This window comes from Heptranchias perlo, chromosome 3 (genome assembly GCF_035084215.1).
Source record: "Heptranchias perlo isolate sHepPer1 chromosome 3, sHepPer1.hap1, whole genome shotgun sequence".
NCBI classification, from domain to species: Eukaryota; Metazoa; Chordata; class Chondrichthyes; order Hexanchiformes; family Hexanchidae; genus Heptranchias; species Heptranchias perlo.
The window spans coordinates 101,987,577-102,015,240 of NC_090327.1; the positions used below are offsets into that span (position 1 = coordinate 101,987,577).

Here is a 27,664-nt window from a genome sequence, read left to right on the forward strand (position 1 = left end):
GCTATTAGGTATGCCTCTGGGGAATTACTACTTATTGCACTTTTTAGCTAAAGATGACAGCATCTAAAGTATTAAATAAAAACATTTAGGACATTCTACAACTAGGGCTTCCTACAATTATGTTAAATAATAAATTTATATCCCGAAGAACAAATGTTTTGTACATATTTAACATAAATTCATATAAATAATCCACCTCATTTGCTGGTACAGATTATATAGTGAATATATTACTGATTTCTTAGTATCATCTATAGTAATCTAATGTCTGCTTTTTAAAAAAAAAATTATAATTTGATGTTAGAAATTCCAAAGTTATAGGCTGAATTCTTAGTTTTTGAAATACACAGCATCTCAAAATATTCAGCACATTGGCTGCAAACAATTCAAAACTGTGACACAATCTCAAAGCAACTACTAGCAAATTTCCAGCAGCAATCTCCAACCTGACAGTTAACGAGTCCTATGGTGCCAAGAATCCAGGAATCACGGGTCATTTTCTCCCAACTGTAGAAATTACTTTATCAATTTATGGAAACACCCAGAACAGAACTTTTGACAAGCACACGGGTCTTCACCTTCCACCTACCTCTATAAGTTCATCTCTTTGCCGAATACCCTCTTTTAGTTCTTCTACTTTATGTTGTGACACACTACACATATGTTTTTGTCGTTCCAGTTCCTGAAAAAAAAGCGATAGTTTAAGCATTGTTTTTTAAAAATCTATTCATATTTTGTTAAGACACTACCACATTTTCTTCTGATGTTATTAATGAGCAGATCATGGGAAACCAAGGGGCACTGTGGGCTAGGGTACTGTTCTTTCAACTTTGGGACCTGATCTCAAGGCAGCCAACGCGTAACAATAACTCTCACGAAAAGTGCTACTTTGGCTGACTGGGACTGACAGTCCTGATTAATGTTCATTGTTGGGAATCTTGTCCTTTTTTTTTTCTTGGTTTTCCCTCCTTTCCTGAACATGTTGACTTCTTGCTGCCATGGTAGAGGTTGAGCAGCACCTGCTGATCACACTTTTCTTTATGTGTGAGCATAGGGTTGGCCATTATTTGACCATGGGGAGCATCAGAGCTGAGCCCAATCCAGTTTTCACCTGATGCACACACATGCTTGCTTGCATCAGGGGTTGCTGAATAGTGCAAACTCTGGCTGAAGCCTTTTTACTTAATTAAGGGGAATAGAGGCTAATTGTAGCATCCATATTACCACCCTGGCTGGGATCAGCCAACTCAACATAGGCCGGAAACCAAACCTGGGACCTTCATAATCTGTATGACTCAGCTATGCTCTCCTCAACCAGAGTGCCTTCTCAAACTCTTGTAAGCTTTTGTGCTGAGTGAGGGATGACCAGGATAGGGAATGAAGCTCCTTCACGTTTAAGTAGTCAGTGGCAGCACTATGTTAGGTACAACACTTAATGACCTTGATATTAAACCCCCCACGACAGGCGGGAGGTGGTCTGGGGCAGGGGAGGTTTAAATGCTTAAAAACGCAAAATGCCACCCCAACCAGACAAGTATGCACCTGCCTCTATTTTAATGGCAGCAGGTAGTGTGCCGTGCGAGTGTCCCGACAAGGAGAGGTTGGACACTTCATTAACATATTTAAATTGGGCTCTCAGTGCAATTGGGAGCTTGATTTAAATTTAGCTGCTGCCAGCCAGGTTTCCCAGAGCTTGGAAAACCGGTTTCCCAGGGCTTGGGAAAACCGGCAGCGAAATGGAGGCAGGAGCTGCCGGCTCCAGAAGGTTAAGTGCTTTTTATAGCACTACTTGTGGGCCAGGAGGAGCCAGAGTGCTCTCCCACGCCCCTCAAGGAAGCCTTCGGCCTCCCTTCTGCCGATCACAGCCTCTCTTTAGCCCCTGCCATGATCGGCGACCCACCACCCCCAAGCCCTGATCTGCAGCCCGCAATTCCCTCCCAATTGCCAGGGACCGTCCACAAGGGTACCCGGCTGCAACCTCCTGGCGCTGGTTTTCCCACCCAGCAGCTGGCAACCTGTCAATTTGGCCGGCTACTAGGCAGAAAACAAGAAAAAAATTATAATTTTTTAAAAATTTGTTCATGGGATGTGGGCATCGCTGGCAAGGCCAGCATTTATTGCCCATCCCTAATTGCCCTTGAGAAGGTGGTGGTGAGCCGCCTTCTTGAACCACTGCAGTCCATGTGGTGAAGGTTCTCCCACAGTGCTGTTAAGTAGTTCCAGGACTTTGACTCAGCGACGATGAAGGAACCATGATATATTTCCAAGTCGGGATGGCGTGTGACTTGGAGGGGAATGTGGAGGTGGTATTGTTCCCATGTGACTGCTGCCCTTTTCCTTCCAGGTGGTCGAGGTTGCGGGTTTGGGAGGCGCTGTCGAAGAAGCCTTGGCGAGTTTCTGGGGTGCATACTGTGGATGGTACACACTGCAGCCACGGAGGTTCTGCCATTAAATTAAGCAGGACCTCTGCGTCCCCAGCCTTGCCAGGTTTCTCCAGGACGAATGCACACCCTCCCTGCTGCCTCGTAAATATCAGGGCCAATATGTTGTGTTCTTCACTCTGGACCAAACAATATGGGTGAATTTGCCTGCTCCCTGGATTCAGGTGGATATCCCCCGTCTGCCTGATCCCGGGTGGGATTCTGGCAAATGTTCCCCGTCTGCTTGTTCCAGGGATTCAGGTGGATCTTCGTGCATATATGTTCCCGGGATTCAGGTGGACATAAAACATCCCATGGCACTAATTGAAGGACTTAGAGTTCTCCCTCAAGCATCACCACCAAAAAAATAGATGAACTGCTCATATATCTTATTTGCTGTGCAGAAAATGGCTGCTTTGCTCACCAACATAATAGCAGTGACTGGACTTCAAAAGTAACTAACTGGTTGGAAGTGCTTTGGGACATCCTGAAAGGTGTGATGAGGTGTTATAAAAATCCATGTTTGTTCTTTCTTCCTCCTTTCTTAAATTTGATTTTTTTTTTAAAAATCAAACATTTTAATTTCACCATCAGACATTGACTTGCAAAAATGTAATGAACTCTGCTCCTCAAGTCACCACCCTTTAACCAGATTTATCACTTAGTAGGTTTGTTTCCACTCTTGAATATACATATCCCAGCATCCCTCTTTTAAATGGAACATCTTTGGATAATTTCATACAGCATCTCAAATTAAAATATTTAGCACAACAAAGTGTTTTGGCAAAGATTGTTTTCTTCTTAAAATGTGTAAACACCATCAGAAGTAATTATATACACAACCCACCCACTACAGTAAACACTACATACCTCCCTGAAGAGGCAATTGAACAGACATTGCTCCTGCTGCAACAACAAAGTCTAATAATTTGTCTCAATTAAAAAAAATCAAATTTGCAACATTGCAATTATTACCCCCGAAGGAACCTTTTGATCAACATAATGTTAAGAAAACACATCTTCATTTTAAGTGAAAAACGAACAGCAACTCCCAGGCACCGCTGTCGTTACTCATAATCAATTACCTTTGATTTTTCCTCATTCTCTCTATAAAGCTCTGCCATCTGCTCCTCCATTTCTTCAATAACATCTTTTAGTGTATCCACTTGGTAGATGAGGTTAGATTTTTCATTATCTAGTTGTGCATTGGAGACCATAGCTTTTTTATATTTCTCTTCTACTTCTGATAAGGAATCCTGCAATTCAAAGATAACTAATTCCGGTGACAGGATCAATATGATTGAAAACAACTGCAAACAGAGAACATGCGGCAATGCATAAACCTGATCCGATAGTAACGTGGAGGGTGAGAGGAAAAAAAATGTCAACATGATTACAGGTTGCCAAATTATAATCATTTTATCACTGTAATAAACAAATATCAATCAATTCCCACAGTTGCTCCCTCAGTTTTCCTTTTGTAAATTAAAACTTCAATAATAAATACAATAAAGAGGAATTATAGGGACAAAAATAGTGCTACAAGCAATTTTATTTTCTACTATTTTGTGTTAAAAGCATTTAAAAATTAGACCAGTCAAACAAACAGCCAGCAGCTCGTGCCAAAGTTTTACTGCCTGCATTCCAACATCCAGAAGTCAGTTTACCTAAATTTCCTGCGTGTCTTAGTTACAGAGCATTGGAAACAGCTCTTTGAAAACAATGCATAATTTGGGCTCATAGAAAACCTTCAAATTAAATCTTCTGTTTAGAAACTAGATCTCAGTTAGTGTTTTGTTTTCACAGTACATGCTGCTGCAGGTAAACATAACAACCGCCCCTCAAACTCCATCCCTCTATCTATGAATACAATTTGATCCTGGTGAAAGGTGGTAAGTGCAGGTATTCATGGACCCAAAATTAGATTAAAGGTAACATGAGCTTACAATCACCACATTTTGCTAGACTTCCAGTAAAAAAGTTAAATTAATTCAAATTAATAATAAGTAGTTCCAGAAAAGGAAAAATAAACTATTTTAGTAGTTGCTAAGTCTCTAACATTCTTTAGATGAATCCCAGTGAATATGCTACATACAAATGCCTTTCTGTTTGGAGAAACAAGTCAATATTTACCTCTATACAGTAACGAGTTGTTGAAAGCAACCTTAACCAGCTAAGTGAAACAGCTCTCCTCCTCCATGGAGGTTACGCTTCAGGGATTTCTTGGCTGTTTCTTTAAACTCTTGACATTTTTTTGGCCTCCATGTTTTATACCACTCTTGCAGGTGAGCTATAGCTCCCTCGGTCTCAGAGTATTTTCACTTGCCCAAGCATCTAATTAAAATTCATAGCCTGGTCAAGCCTGGTGAAAGAATTTCCTTCTGCTGTAGCAGCAACAATTAAAGGCAAGCAGAAAGCAAACAGTAGCAAGGTGTAAATTTTGAAAATCAGGTAACAAGACCATAATAATGATAGTTTAGGCATAAGTAACACCTTATGACCAGTTAAGCTACACTATCTATGAACAACCTTAGTACTAGGAACCCTTACAAATATAGGCAAAGGAAAAGTGAGGCTTTGTTAGAAAAAACATCTATTGCCAATACTCTTGCCATGCAGAAGCAGAAGCCATAACTGCATAACATTTTTACTCAACACAATTACACAGATAACGAGCAATCACGTGAAAGATTATTAAAGTGAATATAGTCCCTTACATTTCCATGATGAAAAGCAATTTTTTATGTTTTTAAATTGGTACTGGCTGTGAAATTCTTTGAAGTTTAAAAAAAACAGAAAGACTATTTTTCTATCCAGAAACAATGAAGCATCACCTTGTCTCTTTTCCTCTCTTCTCAAACATTCACAGGGCTCCATGCTTCCAGTTTCTAAACTGAAAAATTTCCTTTAGCTTACCCTTTGGTTAGTTTTTTTGTCAGGATTTTACCCTTTTTTGGCCTTCTGATTAAAATTCTGATGTTACCAATTATTTTACCTGCATTTGAACTGCAAAAGCAACTTCCGGCTTTCCAAAAACCTGCACTTTCTCTTTCAACCTTGCATTCCAATGGTTAAGGAGTCCTGGAATAATACCTTGGTCTTTTTTTAAAAAAAAACACATCCACGAATATACAAAATGCACAGAGAATGAATTATGCTGAAAAGCATACCTTTTTTAAAAAAAGCTGTGCAAGATCATTTTTTCCTTCAATTTCCACTGAAATTTTGACTTCACCCACCCCACCCAACTTTCCCATTTTTTATCCATTTCTGAAAGGTTCAAAACAAACCCTCCAAAATTCCCCAAGAAATTTTTCGAAGACTGAGAATGCAGAGCTCTCCATTGCTGGTTCTATGTTCACATTTCAAACATACAATAAATTACGCAAAATAGTGAACTGCTGAAATTCAAGCCAAATCAGGCCATAGGTCAGGATTCAAACAAGTGCAATAGTTTTCCACCTTTGTGGGTCACAGGTATTTTGCTTAAATCCCTACAGTTGGTGGCTAGTTGCTTTGAGACAATAAAGTTATTCATCAAACTCTGTACAATCCACACAATAACATGAATTACTGTAAGGGTTACATTCAGATAAAAGCACATGCCATAATTACCCAAATCTCTACCACTCAGCCAAAAAAAAGTTAGTCAAATACTACAGAGAGACTCTGCTCTAGCATGTTAAAAGAGTGCAGCTCAAATTCCCAGTAGGACAGCCACAGGAGACAGAAAAAACATGCTGGGGGACATGGCCCTGATACCTTAAGTTCTTTTAATCCCTGCATGTATCTCCCCTCTACATCTTGTATCTGGTCCTTAAGCTCATAGATATCCTGTTGGACACATGGAATGAACCAATGGATAAATGGGAGGGGGGAGGGAACAAAAACATCAAACTGAAATTCTGCAGTTTATATTTTTGGTGCACACAACGCTACAAGAATTCGGTCATTAGATAGAAGCGTTTAAAAAAAGTTACAATTATCCAGGTCTATGCATGTATATAGTTTAATAAACCTTACCCGCAATTCACTGAGCGAAACATCTGGATCCAGCATGCTACTCGTATCCCCACTCCCTCGTCGGGAGGAAGATCCCCCAAGTGAGGCCAGTGTCGCTGCTGACAACCCTGCAACTGCATTTCGAGAAGCAGGCTGGTAGGTGAAAGAAAGACGGATTGTGTGTTAATTGCCATGGAAACAAGGAAGAGTGAATTTCAAGACACAGAACTTCTGCTTTGACTGCATGGCAATCGGTAGAGCAGAATAACTGTTAAATATTCTGAAGTTGGGGGGGGGGGATAATGATCCAATACACATTTCAAGAAATGAATGTAAAAATTGTTGATTCTTCAGGCAAGATATTAATCCTCAGTGGAAAATGTTATCATTCTGAAAGGTGATGTAAATGAAACTACTTTCCTCATTACCTCAGAAAGCATCTTTCACCATCTGAAAATATCCTTGAAATGTCTATTGTATTTTTGTCCTATGCCACTATGTGGATTGAACGGTTTTGGGCACACTGGTTCATTGTGATCCAAGATAATCACGATGGGTGAGAGATTATAATGCTTGAAGTACAGTGGATTCTTCAGTATCCATAGTAACAAAGGAGTCACCCCCTCCCCCCACCCCAAGCCCCCCTGGTCAGTGGATGAGTGAAAGTGATGGATCAAGAATCCTCAAATCTTCTTTCACGAGCAATTTTAAATCATCTTCTTGCACTAGCAATTTCTAGGTAGTGTAGTGGTCATGTCAGCCGTGGCTCAATAGGTAGCACTCACACCCTATGAGTCAGAAGGATGTGGGTTCAAGCCACACTCCACAGGTTTGAACACATAATCCAGGCTGACATTTCAGTGCAGTACTGAGGGAGTACTGCACTGCCAGAGGTGCTGTCCTTCGGATGAGACATTAAACCAAGCCCCGTCTGCCCTCTCAGATGGATATAAAAGATCCCATGGCAGTATTGCGAAGAAGAACAGGGGAGTTCTTCTAGTGTCCTGGCTAATATTTATCCCTCAACCAACATCACTAAGACAGCTTATCTGGTCATTATCTCATTGCTATGGGCAAATTGGCTGCCGCATTTCCTACATTATAAAAGTGACTACATTTCAAAAGTACTTCATTGGCTGTAAAGCGCTTTGGGACGTCCTAATGTCTTGAAAGACGCTATATAAACGCAAGTCTTTCTTTCTTTCCTTTGGATTAGTAATCCAGCGGCCTGGGCGAATAATCCAGAGAACACGAGTTCAAATCCCACTATTGCAGTTTGAGAATTTGAATTCAGTTTAAAAAATCTGAAAATAAAAAGCTGGTATCAGTAAAAGAAACAATGAATTGTCAGATTGTCATAAAAACCCAACTGGTTCACTCATGTTCTTTATGGAAGGAAACGTGCCGTCCTTACCCAATCTGGCCTATATATGACTCCAGTCCCACACCAACGTGGTTGACACTTAACTGCCCTCTTAAGTGGCCAATCAAGCTGCTCGTATCAAACTGCTAAGAATGGGCAATAAATGCCGGCCTTGCCAGTGACACCCAAATCTCAAGAATTAATTTAAAATATTATTTTTTAAATGAACCTCATTAATTTTTCTATTTTCAGCGGAGGTTTTTCCCCGCCAATAAATTTGATAAATGCCACGAGTTCAGAGACCTGCTAGTTTCCTGGCTAAATCTCGCCAACCCCGACGTCTGTGCAAATTCTGGTGAATAGAATGTACGAGTAATAGGCTGTTGTTTATGATTCATTGTGATGAAGTTTCCTCAAAATGTGAAGGATAATAACTACAAATTCCAAAATTTCACTTTTAAAAAGCTCCTACATTGATAGCTGGAAGTAACATTTAAAATTCATTAAGGTGTGTGAACTGATGCTTCATCCAATCAAAGCTCTTAGGCAGAGTTACAATTTTATTTGCTGGCATTAAGCTAAACCGATGTAAGGTTATTCAGAAAGCCACATAACATTCTTTGTACAAAACAGCATGAAATTAAACCCTTAATCATGTGAAATCAAGACGAGCATTTGATTTGGACTTTATCCAACTAACCTGCAAATCACATTGGATTGAGTTAAGAACCATGCAAAAACAATGTGGATGAGGTATGGTACCTGTTAAGATGCTTTGTGAAACAATAACATTTTTCAATTTTGACAGGAATTATATAGCTTTACTAAAAATTTTAACTACCCACTAATTTTATAGGGTCTCTAACAATTTCTCCGGTCATGGTTTGGTGCTGTCTTTCACAAACTTCATTTCTCATGAATTAAACTCCAATTAATTTATATTTAATTGATGCTTACTGGAACAGAGGAGGTTAAGTGGGGGGGGGGGGGGGGGGGGGAAGTGTAAAAAAAATTCAGAATTATGACAGGTTTTCAGGGCGTAAATAGTGAAAGATTGTTTCAACTGGCTTGGTGAATGGGTAACAAGAGGGCATAGACTAAGGATGATCGCTAAAGAATGAAGGGGAGAGTTGGAAGAAAACTTTTTCATACAGCAGGTTATTAAAACACTGTGTGCTTTACCACAAGTGGCTATTGGAGCAGAGACTATAACATCATTTGAAAGGGAACTGGATAAATATTTGAAAAGGTACACTATAAAAGGATCCAGGGAAAGGGCAGGGCAATGGGATTACAGTAGACAGCTCCAGTTAAAGAGCTAACCCAGCGCAGGCATAATGGGTTGACCGGCCCCATATACAAGAGACACTGCTGAGAAAAACTGCTGTCTTATCTGAGCAATTAATATATGCTGTACAGAGATTCCATTAAAAAGGATAATTTTTTTTTTTTAAAGTTTGTTCTCAGAATGTGCACAATGCTAGCAAAGCCGCATTTATTGCCCATCCAGAGGTGCCCCGAGAAGGTGGTGTTGGACTGCCTTCTTGAGTAGCAATTATTTTTACAACTGAGTTGCTTGTCAGGCCACGTCAGAGGGCATGAACAGTAAACCCACATAGTGTGGGTTCAAATTACATGTAGGCCAGAGCATATTGGGATGATAGGTTCCCTTTCCTGAAGGCTTTCCACAACGCTCTGATGCCTTTCAGTCAAAAACAGAATAACTGTTAAATATTCTGAAGTTTGGGGGGGGAGGGGGGGAAGCTATGGTCCAATACGTGTTTCAAGAAATGAATGTAAAATTTGTTGATTCTTCAGGAAAGTTGTTAATCCTCAGTGGAAAACGTTATCATTCTGAAATGTGATGTAAATGAAACTACTTTCCTCATTACCTCAAAAAGCATCTTTCACCATCTGAAAATATCCCTGAAATGTCTATTGTATTTTTGTCCTGTGCCACTATGTGGATTGAATGATTTTGAGCTATACTGATTCATTGTGATCCAAGATAGTCACAATTGGTGTGAGATTATAATGCTTGAAGTACAGTGGATTTTTGAGTATCCATAGTAACAGAGGAGTCACTTCTCCCCCCACCCCCCTTTCAGTGGATATAGGAAAGTGATGGATCAAGAGTCCCTGAATCTTCTTCCACTAGCAATTTTAAATCATCTTCTTGCACTAGCAATTTCTAGGTAGTGTAGTGGTCATGTCAGCCGTGGCTCAGTAGGTAGCACTCACACCTCTGAACCAGAAGGATGTGGATTCAAGCCACACTCCACAGACTTGAGTACATAATCCAGGCCGACACTTCAGTGCAGTACTGAGGGAGTGCTGTACTGCCGGAGGTGCTGTCTTTCGGATGAGACATTAAACAGAGCCCCGTCTGCCCTCTCAGGTGGATGTAAAAGATCCCATGGCACCATTTCAAAGATAAGGGGAGTTCTCCTGGAGTCTTGGCTAATATTTATCCCTTAACCAGTATCACTAAAACAGATTATCTGGTCATTTATTTCATTGCTGTATGTGGTACCTTGCTGTGCCTAAATTGGTATAGTATAAAAACCCTTGCTGAAATCTGAATATATCGCATCCATAGAATTTTCACCATCAACAACTCTGTCCTTATAGAACTCCAATAAATTTATTAGGCAAGACCTTCCTTTCATAAATCCATGCTGGGTCATCTTTACTTACCATTGCTACCAGGTGTTTCACTATCCTCTCTTTCAATTGCCTTCTAGTACTTCATCAACAACAGAAGTTAGGTTCATTGGCCGATAGTTTAATGGGTCATCCCTCTGCCTTTTTGAAGATTGGTGCTGTGGTAACTATTTTCCAACCCCCAGACCTTAAACCAGTTGCAATTAATGCCTTAAAAAGATAGTGGTAAAGATGTGACCAGGATCGCAAGCCAGTTCGTCAAGTACCCTTGTATGAAGTCTATCCAGGTCTGGTACCTTGTCCTCCATTTCTTTTAGCACTTGCTCAGTTCTTCCCATCCCCTATCCCAAAATACAAATTTGTGAACTAGGGGAACTGCCCATGGTGTCCTCTGTGAACACAGAGAAGAAGAATTTATTTAGTATATGTACTATTCCTTGGTCACTTATCAAATCACTTTTGGGATCTTTCAATGCCACCATTCCCATTTTCACTTGCTTGATGTAAATATATTTATCGAAATGCTTGATATTTCTTTTAAAATTTCCTGCTATCCCAACTCATTTTCTATTTTAACTTCCCTGACCAGTTTCTTTGCCTCCTTTACATTGTTTCTATATTCGCCTCAATCCACCATGCTACCCATAGCGTTACACTTGAGGAAAAAAATTCCCTTTGTGCCCTTATTCTCCACGTAACTTCCATTGTTACCGAGATTGGTCTTCTCCCTTGGTTATCTTTCTTCCCCAGAAGTCTGTATCTGTTCTGTACTCTGCACAGTATGTGTAAACATGATCCACTTTCCTACTATGCATTTCTCATCTAACAGTGCTGCCCAGTTCTGCTTCCTTAGCTCGCCCTTCATAATCCCTCTTCCTAAAGTTGAAGTTTTGCACTCTTTCTCTTTTCCATCATAAGCCCAGGGCCCCAAGAATTCTAAATGTAGCTCTGCGTTCACTCAGTTAAACAGGGTCTGGATCAATGACACTTCCCATCACCGTCCCCTTCCTTCTTGTCCCCAAATTATCTCGGGCCTGTCACTTTCAGCATTGAAAATATTTTAAATTCCAAAGAAAAATTGAAAGTATGCTATTCCATGCGTTCCCATTGACCTCAGACAAAAGTAGCTGAACACGCTGTCTTTGCCAAATATGTAACTTTGCAAACTATTTCAGCCCTCAATGGAGCTGACAACATTATCAATGGAATACAGAGATCACGACGACTACTTATTACTCACCCGAGAAAACGATTCAGCCTTCTCATCCAACTGTAAGAAAAAAATAAAGTTACACAGTAAGAGCAAAACATACATACCTACATTAACCTTATATAAAGTTAATTATGTCAAACTAACTTCTTTTTAAAAACCCAAACATCCCTGATCTACCAAACTTGGAAACAATTACTTAATAAAAAAATACAAATTAGTTTATTAATGTAAACTGAAGTACCAAAAAACATCCATGCTGCAACTAATTGGTATCAAATATGGATAATCGTGTTCTTACTGAAGTAAATGCTCAACCAATGCAATGGATGACTAACAGTAGAATTTGTTACACGTGCAGGATGAAATGCATTGTTAAATGAACACTATTTTAGAATTTGATTTGTTTGAATCTGATTGTGATTCTTTGTCATCATTCGGTTTACACTACAACAAGTCTTTCAATCTTGGAAAAAAAAAATTTCTAAAGACATTGCACACATTAAGTTTTATAGGCTTATCAACATTTAGCCTTATGTGAGTATCAGAAAATTAATTTTAAAAATATTTTTTGTCCACTTGTCAGATTCCAATTACTTACCACTTTGCAGCCAGTGTTAAACTCATTGGCCATTTTTATATTGCTCATCAGTTACTATCCCATTAGGTGGGTCTCCCGCAGCCAGCAACCATATCTAACCTGCTGCAATTTTTTTTGGGCTAGTGGCCAGGAAGGCCCATTCTTGACTGGATTTCCTTGGGCTGCGCCAATCTAACTGGCGCCAATAACTGCAGCAGTGTGTTTTGCTGGCGACATCATAATGTTGCATTGTGATGTAATTGCGCATGAACTTAGTCATTACCTTCAGTGATGGTGCAACATCATAACATAATTACTCTACGCAGGCCAAAATGTCACGGTCAGCACTGCACATGCATAGAATATCGGGTCCTTATAAGTGTAGATGACTTACAGGAAAATTGGTTGTACCTGACAAAATAAATGGGGCAGAGTGACTCGCTTGCCTTGCTCTCCTAAGACCCAGGCTGCAAAGCTACTGATTCACACTTCGGTTCTGTTCTGTCCCTTTTATGCAGAAATTCAAATGCCGCAGTAACCATTACTTGCCAGAGCTTTAGGGCTTGCGATATACGTTGGAAATCTCTGACTCACTGGTGCCCTAATAGATCTCCGTGCTCAGAGTAAATTCAATGAGACATCTTTCTTACTGCACCTGCAAACTCGCATTACAGACAGAAAATAAAGTGAGACTTTCTTTTAAAAAAAGAAACAAAATAGAGAAAACATTTAATTAGAAAAAGGTACAATGGTACCTAGATCTTTTAATCAGCCAACATATTTGCATGGTGTCGTGCAGGGTAAGGTACGCTTCCTTGCATCTAAAAATCTACTTTTGTAAACTGCTCAGGTAATAATGACATTTCACTAAAAGGGAGGGGGAAAAAGAAGAAAAGTCAGTGGAAGATTCATCTCAGGCCATTCCACAGCATTACCATGCAGCTGGTTTTGTAGACACCTGACACTAACCTGCTAATTGTATGTGTGGCAGTGTGTGACAGAAGGACACTCAAATTAGGGAAATGGAAGAAACCATCTCTAAAATAGGGAGTCTCAGCCTTAATGAAAGGAGAACATTTCCCCATCTTCTATATCCTAAAATATACTCTTTCCTAGATGTGAACACATGGCAGATGACAGTGCCCTGACCTCTTGCCAAACGCCAGTTTAACCACCAGAAGGCACTTGAGGAGCAGAGATCACTTCACCCTCCAAGGTATACACACTATTAGGCACCTCCTCCAATATGGTTGAGATCAATTTTACAAATTCGTTACCTTTACTTTGACCTTCCTTCAGCATTCAAATGCTGAGTCTGAAACATAGCATCTGCTCTCCATTCAAACAAAATACTAAAATTGTTTCTGCACTGGCCTCAAGGGGTACTTGCTGGATTTGCTAAGGGAAGTTGCCAGGAGGACCTTGTTTAGAAAAAAAACACTGCAAGTTTACATTGAGACTGTTGCCAACGGGCGGGACCCACGTGCCAGGAAAGGACGACGCAAGGACCCTGCCAATGAAGCACGATCTTATAAGACCCTAATTCTGACAAAGAATTCCACACCACGATAGAGAAATGACCATTAGCCCCTCCCCAAGATTCTCTCACCATTGATACACAAAAATTATTTTATACCTATCTGACTCACCAACTAGCATACTGGAGATGGTTACTGGATCTTGATATTCACCACGGGTATAATGACTGGATATTAAAGCTGGCCATGTACGGACATATAAAGAATAGTTAATTAGAATACCACTAGGCAACACAAGAAGAGCAAGCAATAGTGACTCAAGACCACAAGCCTTGCTAGCAATTTCATACTGCCAGGCACCTAACTGGCACTGGCACAAGACTATCCCTTAAGTGGGTCTCCTTTACACTGTTGCCAATCTGGAACTAGTTGTCTGCATACTTTATACTGAAAAGGATGTTGAATTAATCTTTAAATCAATCAGAGTTCTGGTTTCCATTATAAATGCTCCATTGGCAACACCTTGTGAGGGGAGCAGTAATACAAGCATCCATTACACTGGAATGATCACAACAGGAATCTGACTCAAAGTTAACAGCCAAACTAACCTCATTATTAAGTCAACCAGTGCAAGTTGGATAAAACACTCAATTCCTGAGATCCAATCATTAAGATTGTTTCAAAAGTAAAACAAGGAAATGTGTGTTCGTTCTTCAATACATGAACTCTGGGGAATTGGCTGAAAAATGTAATCTGAGCAAGCTGGGGCTCGTTGAGCACAATAGCAGCGTGGAATTATACAAGATGCAATAGTGCAAGTACATTTAGCTGGAACCATTTTTATGACTTGTAAACACACCCAACCCTCATTCTTGAGAACTCTCTGGAAAAAGCTACTGGAGCTTGGCTGCTCGCTTTTTCCAACTGCATTCTCTGCTATTTTATGAGTAAGTAACTAAAATGCACAGCTCATTATAGCACGCAAAACATTTGGCCCTCAATAATCACACTGCAAGGAAAAGTGCATTTATTTCAACAGTTTAATATCCATCGGTTGCCATGACACAAGAGTATGTTTATTAAAACAAGTAAACTACCCCTAGTATGAATCGGTGGGTGGAGTACTGCTGAATGCCAAGTTACTATACAATGCTTTGACTTCTTAACTCTTTGTATGACCAGGTTCTTCTCACCCGAGAGGTGTTTCATGCAACAAAGTTTCCTGCAATAGGAATATCGTAGCTTCAAAGACTCAACATATGATTCAAACAAATATACGCTCTGGATTTTTTTTTAAGTAGACCATTCAAATCACATGCAATTTGAATTTTTAAAAAATCCAACACCACAGGAGCAGTGATGAAAAGCATATCCCATTTCACAACAAAGTACTCTATCATTGAGTTACTGCAATTTCATCAGAATCTTTGCCTAATAAGGTCATATTTAAACTTTCAATGGAAACAAACGTTCCTACATGAGATCATTCCAAAATGCATCACACCCCAAACCACAGTACAGTACAGTATACAATACTAGCTATGTAATAGGAGTGGCTTGTGACTGTGTAGACTTAATAGAAAATGTTTCTTAATCACAAGATGGTGTCAAATATAGGAATAGCATCCAATTAATGCAATCAACACACAAAGGATCCTCCATCTCTTCCCCAAATCCCCACCTACTTTTAAAAATCTTATTTTTCTCATGAACACAAAGGTTGTAAGTGAAGTACATTTTTCTATAATTTTAATCCAATTCCAAATGGTTGACAATCTACAACATAAAACTATGTAGAATTTATTACGAAACAGAAAATGCCAGAAATGGTGTGTTGCCTCCCTGGTGCCAGGGTAAAGGACATCCCGGAGAGGATGCAGAACATTTTGAAAGGCGATGGGGGGGGGAAAACAGCCAGAAGTCGTGGTCCATGTGGAAACCAATGACATAGGAAAAGGAAATGGGAAATGGTTGAGGTCCTGCAATCAGAGTTTCAGGAGCTAGGGAGGAAATTAAAAAGCAGGACCTCAAAAGTAGTAATTTCTGGATTACTCCCAGTTCCACGCACTAGTGAGTATAGGAATAGTAGGATAAGACAGGTTAATGCATGGCTGCAGCAATGGTACAGGAGGGAGGGCTTCAGATTCCTGGGACAAAGGTACCAGTTCTGGGCAGGAGGGATCTGTTCAAGATGGACAGTTGCACCTCAACAGAGCTGGGACCAATGTCCTCACGGGAAGGTTAACTAATGCAGTGGGGAAGGGTTTAAACTAATTTGGCAGGGGGATGGGAACCAGGATGAAACATTAGAGGGGAGAAACAAGGTGCACAGAGGACTGGGAGGGACAAGTAGCACTAGAGTAAAGAACAGTTCAGAAATAGAACGGATCAGACAGGGGGCAAATGTGAGGCAGTCTAAGATGAGGTTGGGGTCTGTGTGTGTAGATGCACATAGCATGGTAAATAAGGTTGGTGAGATGAACACTTAAGTCGCCTCATCGGACTATGATAGTGGCAATAACAGATCTGGATCAAAGAAGGGGAGGATTGGGAACTTAATATTCCTAACTACAAGGTATTCAGGAAAGATAGGGAAGGAAAGAAAGTGGGGTGGGGGGTGGCAGTATTGATTAAAGAAACTATTACAGCACTAGAAATGGATGATATAGTTGAGGGGTCAAAGATAGAATCTATTTGGTTAGAATTAAGGAACAATAGAGGAGCTATTACGCTACTGGGTGTATACTATATGCCACCAAATAGTGGGAAGGGGATAGAGGAGAACATTTGCGGGCAAATTACAGAAAGATGCAAGAACTATGGACTAGTGATAATCAATTATCCCAATACAGACCGGGACAGTAACAGTGTAAAGGGCAAAGAGGGAGAGGAATTCCTGAAATGTGTTCAAAAGAACTTTCCGGAATAGTGTGTTTCCAGCCCAACCAGGAAGGAAACAGTGCTGTATCTAATTCTGGGGAATGAAGTGGGGTTGGTAGAGCATGTTTCAGTGGGGCAGCATTTGGGGAACAGTGATCATAATATCATCAGGTTTGGAATAGTTATGGAAAAGGACATGGAACAATCAAATGTGAAAATGCTTAACTGGAAGAGGACAAATTTCAGTGAGTTAAAAAGGAATTTTGCCCATAGATTGGAAACAAAAATTGGTAGGCAAAACATTGAATGAACAATGTGAGGCCTTCAAAGAGGAGTTGGTTCGGGTACAGAATAGACACGTTCCTACGAGGGGGAAAGGAAGGGCATCCAAACCTAGAGCTCCCTGGATGACTAAAGATATAGAGATTAAAATGAAAAAGAAAAAGGATGTTTATGACAAATGTAAGGTTCACAATACAATAGGGAACCAAGCTGAATATAGAAAGTACAGAGGAGATCTAAAAAACAGAATAAGAGGGGCAATGAGAGCTTTTGAGAATAGATTAGCGGCTAACATAAAAGGGAACACAAAAGTCTTTTATAAACATATAAATAGTAAAAAGGTAGCCAAACGAAGCATGGTACCGATTAGGGACAAAAGAGATCTTCTTGTGGAGGCGGAGGGCATGGCTGAGACACTAAATGAATAAATCGCATCCGTCTTCATACGAACATACGAATTAAAAGCAGTAGTAGGCCATTCGGCCCCTCGAGCCTGCTCTGTCATTTGATAAGATCATGGCTGATCTGATTGTGACCTCAGCCCTACTCTCCCATCTACCTACTATAACCTTAGATTCCTGATTAACAAGGGAGTCAATCTAACCCAGCCTGAAAAATATTCAATGACCCTGCCTCCACCGCTCTCTGGGGAAGGGAGTTCCACAGACTCATGACCCTCAGAAAAAATTTCTCCTCATCTCCGTCTTAAATGGGAGACCCCTTATTTTTAAACTATGACCCCTAGTTTTAGTCTCTCCCACAAGGGGAAACATCCTCTCAGCATCTACCCCTTCAAGTCCCCTCAGGATCACCTCACCTCACTCAGTCCCCTCACTAGAGAAGAGGATGCTACCATTGTAGCAATAGAGGAGGAAGTAGCAATAGTGGATAGGATAAAAATAGTTAGTTAAAGAGGAGGTACTTAAAAGATTGGCAGTACTCAAAGTAGAAAAGTCATCCGGTTCAGATGGATGTATCCTAGGTTACTGAGGGAAATACGGGCGGAAATTGCATAGGCTCTAGCCACAATATTCCAATCCTCCTTAGATATGGGGACAGTGCTGGAAGACTGGAGGATTGCAAATGTTACATACCTGTTCAACAAAGTGGAGGGATAAACCCAGCAATTACAGACCAGTCAGCCTAATGTCGGTGGTGGGGAAACTTTTAGAGACAATAATCCTGGACAAAATAAATTGGCACTTGGAAAAGAATGGGCTAATAAATGAATGTTAGCCCGGATTTGTTAAAGGAAAATCGTGTTTGACTAATTTGATTGAGTTCTTTGATGAAGTAATGAAGATGGTTGATGAGGGTAGTGTGGTTAATGATGTGTATATGGACTTTCAAAAGATATTTGATAAAATATCACATAATTAAAGCCCATAGGATTAAAAGGACAGTGGAAGCGTGGATACAAAATTGGGTAAGGGACAGAAAGCAGAGAATAGTGGTGAACGGTTGTTTTTCAGACTGGAGGGAAGTGTGCAGTGGTGTTCTCCAGGGGTCAGTATTCGGACCACTGCTCCTTTTGATATATATTAATGACCTGGACTTGGGTATAGAGGGTATAATCTCAGTTTGCAGATGACACGAAAGTCAGAAATGTAGTAAACAATGTGGAGGATGGTAACAGGCTTCAGGAGGACAGACAGACTGGTGAAATGGGCAGACACATGGCAGATAAAATTTAATGTAGAGAAGTGTGAAATCATACATTTTGGTAGGATGAATAAGGAGAGACAATATAAACTAAATGGTACAATTTTAAAGAGGGTGCAGGAACAGAGGGGCCTGGGGTTGCAAAGCTCTGCCAAAGAGCCGGCACAGGCATGAGGGGCCGAATGGCTTCCTCCTGTGAGGTACCTACTATGATACTATGAAATGCACAGCAGGTCAGTCAGCATCTAAAAGAGAAAGGACAGGCTTTGACACTCTCTGGGTGTAATATGCATCTGAATATTCTGGTGTCAACGGTAGGACTTGCCTTGGAGTCAGAAGGTCACGAGTTCAATGCCCACTCCAAAGACTTGAGTATATAATCTCGACTAACATTTCAGTGCAATACTAAGGGAGTGCTGCACTGTCAGAGGTGCTGTCTTTCAGAGGAGACATTAGACCAAGGCCCCTTCTGCCTGGATGTGAAAATCCCAGGGCACTATTGAAAGAAGAGCAGGGAAGTCCTCCCAATTTCCTGGCCAACATTGATCCCTCAACCAACATCTTTAAAACAGTTTGTCTGTGTTTTTTGTGTCATTGCTGTCTTTGGGACCTTGCTGCATGCAAATTGGTTGTTGTGTTTGCCTATGTTACAACACTTCAAAAGTACTTAATTGGCTGTGAAGCATTTTGAGATGTCCTGAGGACATGAAAGGTGCTATATAAATGCAAGTTCTGTTCTTTTTTCCAGCATCTGCAGTTTCTTTTTTAATTCATAATTTATGTTAACAACTTTACCCAGAAGCACCAAGAATGGTTGTTTGGGAAAATTGAAAAGCATGGTGGCATATCTTCTTCTGAGTATGTGGTCAAAGCACACAGCTGAGCTATTGCATAGTTTCAGTCAGCAGCTGACCTTAGCTGTCCCTGATCTACAGATGCTTAACTTTAATACCAGGTCAAAAAGAAACAGAAAGCTGTTCACATACAGTTTTCCTACCCCACAGCAGGTCCAAGTTGTATTTAATGCACTAAAACATGCCATGGAAGTGAGCAAGCAAAGATCAGAGACAGGAGTTATGAACAGATAACAATCTCAAGAATGAGTTTTAATAGTTACTGTACTATTCATTCACCCATTTAAAAGCACTCTCCCATCCCACAGGACCTCCTCTTTTTGCCAGTGAATGACAAAGTAGTGAATGAACAGAGAACTAGTGAATGGATCTTCGTGAAATAATTGCCACGTAGGTCAGTTCAAGTTAAATATTTAGAATTCAAACACTAGCGCTGGGAATATCCTTGGGGCTTCTCCCGCTCCGCCACACTCGCTTCGAAAGAGCCATAAGGAAAATTCCCAGCACAACTAGGAGTCCACTTGTACCCCAGTTAATTTATTACACCAAAGCTGCAGAAATCCAGCAAAATCTTGTATCAAATATAACAGCCAGTTGGTGGTTTTGAACAAATGTATTATTTCACATAATTCATAATAACTCCCATTTAGGCACTGAGGCATGGAGATTAGTTAGACATAAACACAAAGATGATTTATTGCAGAATTATTTAGAAAACACTGAGCCCAAGTAATTTCAGATAACGCACTGAATTCGAAAACAAGTAAAACATAGTTTACTCCAAAATGACAGGGTTGTTGTTACAGCTATAAATCTGCCAAAGGGAACGTAAAATATAGACTACTTGTATAGATAAAAATGTCCCTTAGACACCAGTCCTCTACACACACGCACAGTATGTTGTACACTCCCTGCAGGTACTAGTGCAAGCAACCCTCATCACAGCTCTCTGCACCATCCATTGCAATGCCAGCAGGGTCATTACACTCACTAGCTAACTTTCACATTCTAAATTTGCATTTTCCAGGAAACTGGTTCACTTTTCTTCGCAATTTGATTCCCATTTATTTGTTCCCATTTCCTTCACATACTTTTGGTACTCTTCAACCAAATGCTTTTCTTTGCTTTGGTTATTCAAAAAAAAATTTAAGAAAAGGGCAACGCCCATAAGGTACATACACAGAGTTACATAGTGTCTACAGCAAAGAAACAGGCCATTTGGCCCAACTTGTCTATGCCAGTATTTATGCTCCACACGAGCTTCCACCCATCCCTCTTCCTCTAACCCTATCAACATATCCTTCTATTCCTTTCTCCCTCATGTGCTTATCTAGCTTCCCCTTCAATGCATCTATGCTATTTGCCTCAACTACTTCTTGTGGTAACGCAAACCATATTCTTACCACTCTTTGGGTAAAGAAGTTTCTCCTGAATTTCTTACTGGTTTTATTAGTGACTATTTCATATTTATGACCTCTAGTTTTGGACTCCCCCACAAGTGGAAACATCTCTACATCTACCCTGTCAAACCCTTTCATAATCTTAAAGACCTCTATCAGGTCCCCCCTCAGCCTTCTCTTTTCTAGAGAAAAGAGCCCCAGCCTGTTCTGCCTTTCCTGATAAGTACATCCTCTCAATTCTGGTTTCATTCCTATAAATCTTTTTTGCACCTTCTCCAATGCTTCTATATCCTTTTTATGATGGAATACTGTGCGCAGTTCTAGTCTAAGTGTGGTCTAACCAGGGTTCTGTACAAGTTTGACATAACTTCTGCTTTTCAATTCTATCCCTCTAGAAATGAATACCAGTGCTTGATTTGCTTTTTTAAAAAAAAATGGCCTTATGCCTGTGTCGCTACTTTTAGTGATTTGTGCATCTGTACTCCGAGATCCCTTTGCTCCTCTACCCCATTTAGACTCATTATTAAAGCAGTATAGGGCCTCCTTATTCTTCCTACTAAAATGTACCACCTCACACTTATCTATATTGAAATTCATTTTCCATTTACATGCCAATTCTGCAAGTTTATTAATGTCTTTATGTATTTTGTTGCATTCTTCCTTTGTATTAACTACACCTCCCAATTTGGTGTAATCCGCAAATTTTGAAATTGTATTTCCGATTCCAAATCATTAATGTGAATTGTGAACAACTGTGGTTCCAGCACCAATCCCTGTGGAACACCACTTCCCAACTTTTGCCAGTCTGAGCAGTTCCCTTAACGCTAACTCTGTTTTCTGTTTTGTAGCCAGCTTGCTGTCCATTCTGCTACCTGTCCCCTGACTCCCTATGCTCTGACCTTAGTCATGAGTCTATGTGGTATCTTATCAAAGGCATTTTGAAAATCCACATATATTACATCTACTGCATTACCGTTGACTACACACTCTGTTACTTCTTCAAAGAATTCAATAAGGTTGGTCAAGCATGATTTTCCCTTTTGCAATCCGCGCTGACTACTCTATTATATTTTCGGTTTCTGGATGTTTTTCTATTACATCTTTGAGTAAAGATTCCATTATCTTTCCCACCACCGACGTTAAGCTAACTGGTCTATAGTTCCCTGAACTTGTTCAATCTCTCTTTTTAAATATAGGAATAATATTAGCTGTCCCCCAGTCCTCTGGCAGTATTCCCTTTTCTAATGAATTTTTATTTTTTATATATATATATATGTAATAGTGCCTCTGCTATCGCTTCCCGAACTACTTCTAATATGTGCGGATGTAATCCATCCGGACTAGGGGTCTTATCCTCCCTTAGTTTGATTAGTTTATCAATTAACTCCCCCTTTCTATCTTTAATGTCCTTATCTTTTTTGATCTCTTCTTCTAATGTCATACTCATCTTGTTAATCTTCCTGGTAAATACTGAGGCAAAGTAACTCTTCTATTTTTCTGCCATTTCATTGTCATTACCCGAGAGTTTATTTTGTTCATCCCTTAGTGGCCGTATCCCTATCCTGATTTTTCTTTTGTTATTTATGTGGCTGTAGAATAGTTTACTTTTTTTTATATTCCTCGTTAACTTCCTGTTGTAATTCTTCTTTGCTATCCTAAATGTTTTTTTTGACTTCTTTGCGAACTTCTTCGTATTCCCTTTTGTTATCCTCTCCTTTATTGTCTATGAACTTAGTGCATGCCTTCTTCTTTAAGTTTCAATTTCACCCTTATCTCTTTATTCCTCCATGGTGTTGCATTATTGGCTAGTTTGTTCTTGTTTTATTTTTAAAAAGAGGAATATATTTCTCTTGAACTCTATTGATCAGTGTTTTGAATAATGTAGGACATGACAGTTTAAAAGACAGATAAATTAGGAAGTCATAATTAGATGACAAACTTGAGTTTAAAAGCATAAAAACTGTAGGAGGAAGGGTACACTGTAGCTTACGTCTGGACTTGCTTGTCTCATTTCTTTTCTAGAATACTTCTTTTGGCACCTTCTAAAGAAAGAATTTGCATTTATATAGCACTTTTCATAACCTCGAGATGTCCCAAAGTGCTTCACAGCCGATGAAGTACTTTTGAAGTGGAGTCACTTTTGTGATGTAGGATTGAAATTAAAAGAGGTATTTTAATCCAGAGTTCAAAGTGATTCATTTCTATGATAGACTGAGTGATTGATGGAAAATTAGCACCTCCACAGACATAGTATGTGCTGATTGGATCATGTGAATCTCATACAGCTGCACTTCAATATTTATTTACTTGGACGGTGTGTTATGATCTGAAAAGCAGATTTGGAAAAAAACAATGCAGCTCATCACTGATTATAAGACTGGGTCAGAAGGAGTGAACAATGTAAACAAGGGGTTTATATTATGCACGTGCATCAAGATTCAGTTTCAATCTGGACTGATATCAAATGGGGACAAGAGATCGAAGACAGGCAGAGTTTGCAAACCCAGAGACCCATCACTGACTTCATTTTGAGGTTCATGTATACGGCTGTGTATTTGCTAAATTGATTTATGGTTCATATTTCCTTTGAATGGTAAATAAACATTTGTTACTTCAGCCTGTACGAACTCTGGTCTGAGTTTAATACAGCAGCAATTCAAAACGTGTGGTATTGTAGCGCAAGACTACAGATAATCCAGTATGCAGATTACTGCAAATAAGGCAGTATTTGATTAATAAGTATTAAATATATTGATGCTGTGGGCATGCAACTCTGCAAGGGCAAAGAGGAATAGCTTCCATATCATAGGAGACATGTCAATTTACAGGAAACACTGAAACCAAGACAGAAATTGTAACAGGAAGGCAAGATGATGAATAAGGAGTTGCAGTTTTGAGGTATTGGAAAAGAACAAGTTAGAGGCTGCAGGAAGGAGGAAGAGCATGTCAGATGGCAAATTTCAGCCTAGGAGGAAAATGAGAAGAGCGCAAACTAGAGTAACATCAATAAATTCGAGAAAGAAAGGTTGCAATGGAGAGAGTTGGGAGGTGAGGGATTAGCTTGCTCAAGAGTGCGAAAGTGATCGAAGATGAATTGTCCTGAGTATGGGATTAATATTCAAGTCTAGGATGGACTTGGTTTAAATGAGTCAGTTTATTCTCTTCAGTGCACCAAAATAATTTCAGGTCCTGTTGTGGCAAGATTCAGTTTTTGCAAATGACTTTCTCTTTTCTTGCTCATTATTCCCACTTTCACTGTTCATCAACAATCATTCTTTTTTCCTTACCAAACTTCAAAGACGATTTTGCCCAACTAAGAGGCACTTTAATGTAATAGACTATTTTATCTTTGTTTAAAAGCATTTCATATCTGGGCTCCTTTTCTTGCTGTAAGTTAGTTCAAGATTTCTACTAGTGCTACAATACCCAGGCTGATCGGGAGGAACTCTTTCATCCCATGCAGGGTATGATCAGTGGTAGCTGGTGTAAGCACCACAATTCCAGTTAACTAAGGGGAAAAAAAAAAATCAGGAAAAAACATGATGTTGGAACATTTACAACATGGATATTAAAAGACAAAATTATGCCAATACTCTTGAAGTAGGCCACCTGTCACTAAATTTAAATTCCCAAATTGCTTTGATCCTTGCACCACTGAACTGTTTCAACACTACTGTGGTATCGAGAGAGAAAGCAAGGAGCCAGTGAAGCACAAAGCAGATGATTTAATAATTGAAATGACTACAAGAATGAAAAAGGAGACCACAATGGGCTCTAGGACCTCATACTGCAAATAGCATTCAGAGTCTGCTGGCACAGTTCACAGCTGTCGAAGTGGATTGGGCCTGCTAAAACAGCTTTTAGTCCCCGTTTCCAACCTCATATCCTCTCAATCACCAAGACCGCCTACTTCCATCGTAACATCGCCCGTCTCCGCCCATGCTTCAGCTCATCTGCTGCTGAAACCCTCATCCATGCCTCTGTTACCTCTAGACACAACTATTCCAATGCTCTCCTGGCCGGCCTCCCACCTTCCACCCTGTATAAACTTGAGCTCATCCAAAACTCTACTGCCCGTATCCTAACTCTCACCAAGTTCCGTTCACCCATCACCCCTGTGCTCGCTGACCTACATTGGCTCCCAGTTCGGCAGCGCCTTGATTTTAAAATTCTCATCCTGGTTTTCAAATCCTTCCATGGACTTGCCCCTTCCGAACTCCGTAACCTCCTCCAGCTCTACAACCCACCGAAATCTCTGCGCTCCTCCAATTCTGGCCTCTTATGCATCCCCGATTTTCATCGCTCCACCGTTGGTGGCCGTGCCATCAGCTGCATAGGCCCTAAGATCTGGAATTCCCTCCCTAAACCCCTCTCTTCTCCTTTAAGACACTCCTTAAAATCTGCCTCTTCGACCAAGCTTTTGGACACCTGTCTGATATCTTCTGTGGATCAGTGTCAAATTCTGTTGGATAACGCTCCTGCGAAGCACCGCGGAACATTTTACTACATTAAAGGCACTATATAAATGCAAGTTGTTGTTGTTTTAGTAAAGGGGGTACTACCAGCACCCTCAGATTCAGACAGAAAATCTGCACTGGGCAATTCCTTGACCTACTATTTGTGCAACTTTGCCTGGAACTCCATAACCAGCTGTTACAACAAATTTGCTATCTGCACAATTTACCTTGGGCCATACTCGAGTGATAAGAGAAACTTACGTCTTGGTTGCACTCATTGGTTAGTCTGTATATGAACAGGAGGTTATGTACATCTCAAGTGTCCCTGAGTATTCTGCCACCTACTTCATATTCCAAATGTTTCAACTCTTGCTTAGTAAGTACAGGCATCTTTGTTTGCCATTTCTGGGTTGTGTGAGTACTGGATGAACCTATACAGTCTCGTTGAAATGAAGATGTGCATACATCCTGAAACAGCCGGCACTAGATTCCCTGCAGATAGTTTTTGTGCTGGTTACACAGGGGAGAAAAAAGTCAGCAAAGGTATGATGACCTGTCATTCATATTAAATCAATGATGACATTTTTATTGATTGCAGAACTCACTGGCACTGGAAAGCTCAACTAGGTAGCAATATGATCACATAGATAAACTACAAACCCATGTTCTGTATCTGCAGAGGCCTTGGAGACCATAGCTATCTTCATTCCCACCTCTTTCCTCAACTTTCCAAAACTTGGGATAAACAATTAGCAACTTTAAGTGTCAAAAGAGTAATTACTGGCTGCAGGCAAAACTGCTTCATACCACAGCTTCAAGCTTCCGAGACAACCAGCAAACATCCAATTTCAATCAGCACTGGGACACTCAGAAGGAGTGCCGACAATGCAGGAGCTGCAACTATGGGATAGTTGAACAAAGTTTGCTTAATGTGGGCAGTTACAGTTGATGTTGGTAAGATTAAACAATAGTGAATGAAGCAACTGCAGTAGTAACAGTGCCGCACAAACTGCTATAAGCATGCTTATTGTGTCCAGACTGGAACGTATAATTTATAATTCATCATTGACTTTTCCTCATTGTGAATCAAAAGTCAGGATTTTAACAAAAAACAAACTAATTCCAAAAAGGAAGCATCATTAGCAGAAGGATCCACAATGGTGAAACAATGAAATACTGTTTATTTCATAGTGAGCAAGATACAATGATACATGCATGACATATTCTAAGGTAACTGGGTGAATATCAGGGTCTTTCTCACAAGCCAGATCTCCAGAGTGTTCTCCTTCCTCTCAGCACAGAATGAATACTTAAATCGATCTGTCGTCATGCAAATTGTCTTTCACCTTTCTTTATTTACAACTCACCATCTTATAAGTGATATAGTACCATATCCAAATCTTAGCTAATCACCAAAATGCCAGGGGAATTTTCAGTTACTAAAATCACACATTTATGTATAGTTTTGAACTGTTTATCGAAAACATGGTTCAGTGTAAATTATACATAAGTACAGAATGCTAAAGTGGCAGGCAACAACCATCTCCAACAAGAGAGAGTCTAACCACCTCCCCATGACATTTGACGGCATTACCATCACCGAATCCCCCACCATCAACATCCTGGGGGGTCACCATTGACCAGAAACTTAACTGGACCAGCCACATAAATACTGTGGCTACAAGAGCAGGTCAGAGGCTGGGTATTCTGCGGCGAGTGACTCACCTCCTGACTCCCCAAAGCCTTTCCACCATCTACAAGGCACAGGTCAGGAGTGTGATGGAATACTCCCCACTTGCCTGGATGAGTGCAGCTCCAACAACACTCAAGAAGCTCGACACCATCCAGGACAAAGCAGCTCGCTTGATTGGCATCCCATCCACCACCCTAAACATTCACTCTCTTCACCACCGACGCACCGTAGCTGCAGTGTGTACCATCCACCCGATGCACTGCAGCAACTCACCAAGGCATCTCCGACACCACCTCCCAAACCCGCGACCTCTACCACCCAGTAGGACAAGGGCAGCAGGCACAAGGGAACAACATCACCTGCACGTTCCCCTCCAAGTCACACACCATCCCGACTTGGAAATATATCGCCGTTCCTTCATCGTCGCTGGGTCAAAATCCTGGAACTCCCTTCCTAACAGCACTGTGTGAGAACCTTCACCACATGGACTGCAGCAGTTCAAGGCAGTGGCTCACCACCACCTTCTCAAGGGCAATTATGGATGGACAATAAATCCTGGCCTTGCCAGCAATACCCACATCCCACGAGCGAATAAAAAAGGACTGAGCTTCCTTCCCAACACCCATTCCATTATCAAAACAATTTTAGTTCTATAGCCCACCATAGCCCCTACCTCGCCCCTAATGAAGTCCTAGTCCACATGTGAAGGCTCACACTCT

General features: G+C 40.4%; 1 protein-coding gene across 18 annotated transcripts in view; it reads right to left on the bottom strand.

Moving 5' to 3' along the window:
* Positions 1-27,664, bottom strand: part of lrrfip2 (leucine rich repeat (in FLII) interacting protein 2) — a 166,420-nt gene that overhangs the window by 20,190 nt on the left and 118,566 nt on the right. For 13 of the 18 annotated variants that reach the window (XM_067981348.1, XM_067981344.1, XM_067981345.1 and 10 more), the window contains 5 exons: positions 11,690-11,719; positions 6,444-6,575; positions 6,183-6,254; positions 3,506-3,676; positions 590-682 (listed from right to left, as the gene is read on the bottom strand). In XM_067981348.1, coding sequence (XP_067837449.1) covers positions 590-682; positions 3,506-3,676; positions 6,183-6,254; positions 6,444-6,575; positions 11,690-11,719 — 498 coding nt within the window. The remainder of the gene's footprint in view (positions 1-589; positions 683-3,505; positions 3,677-6,182; positions 6,255-6,443; positions 6,576-11,689; positions 11,720-27,664) is intronic. The other 5 variants (XM_067981364.1, XM_067981352.1, XM_067981349.1 and 2 more) reach the window with 1 other exon arrangement.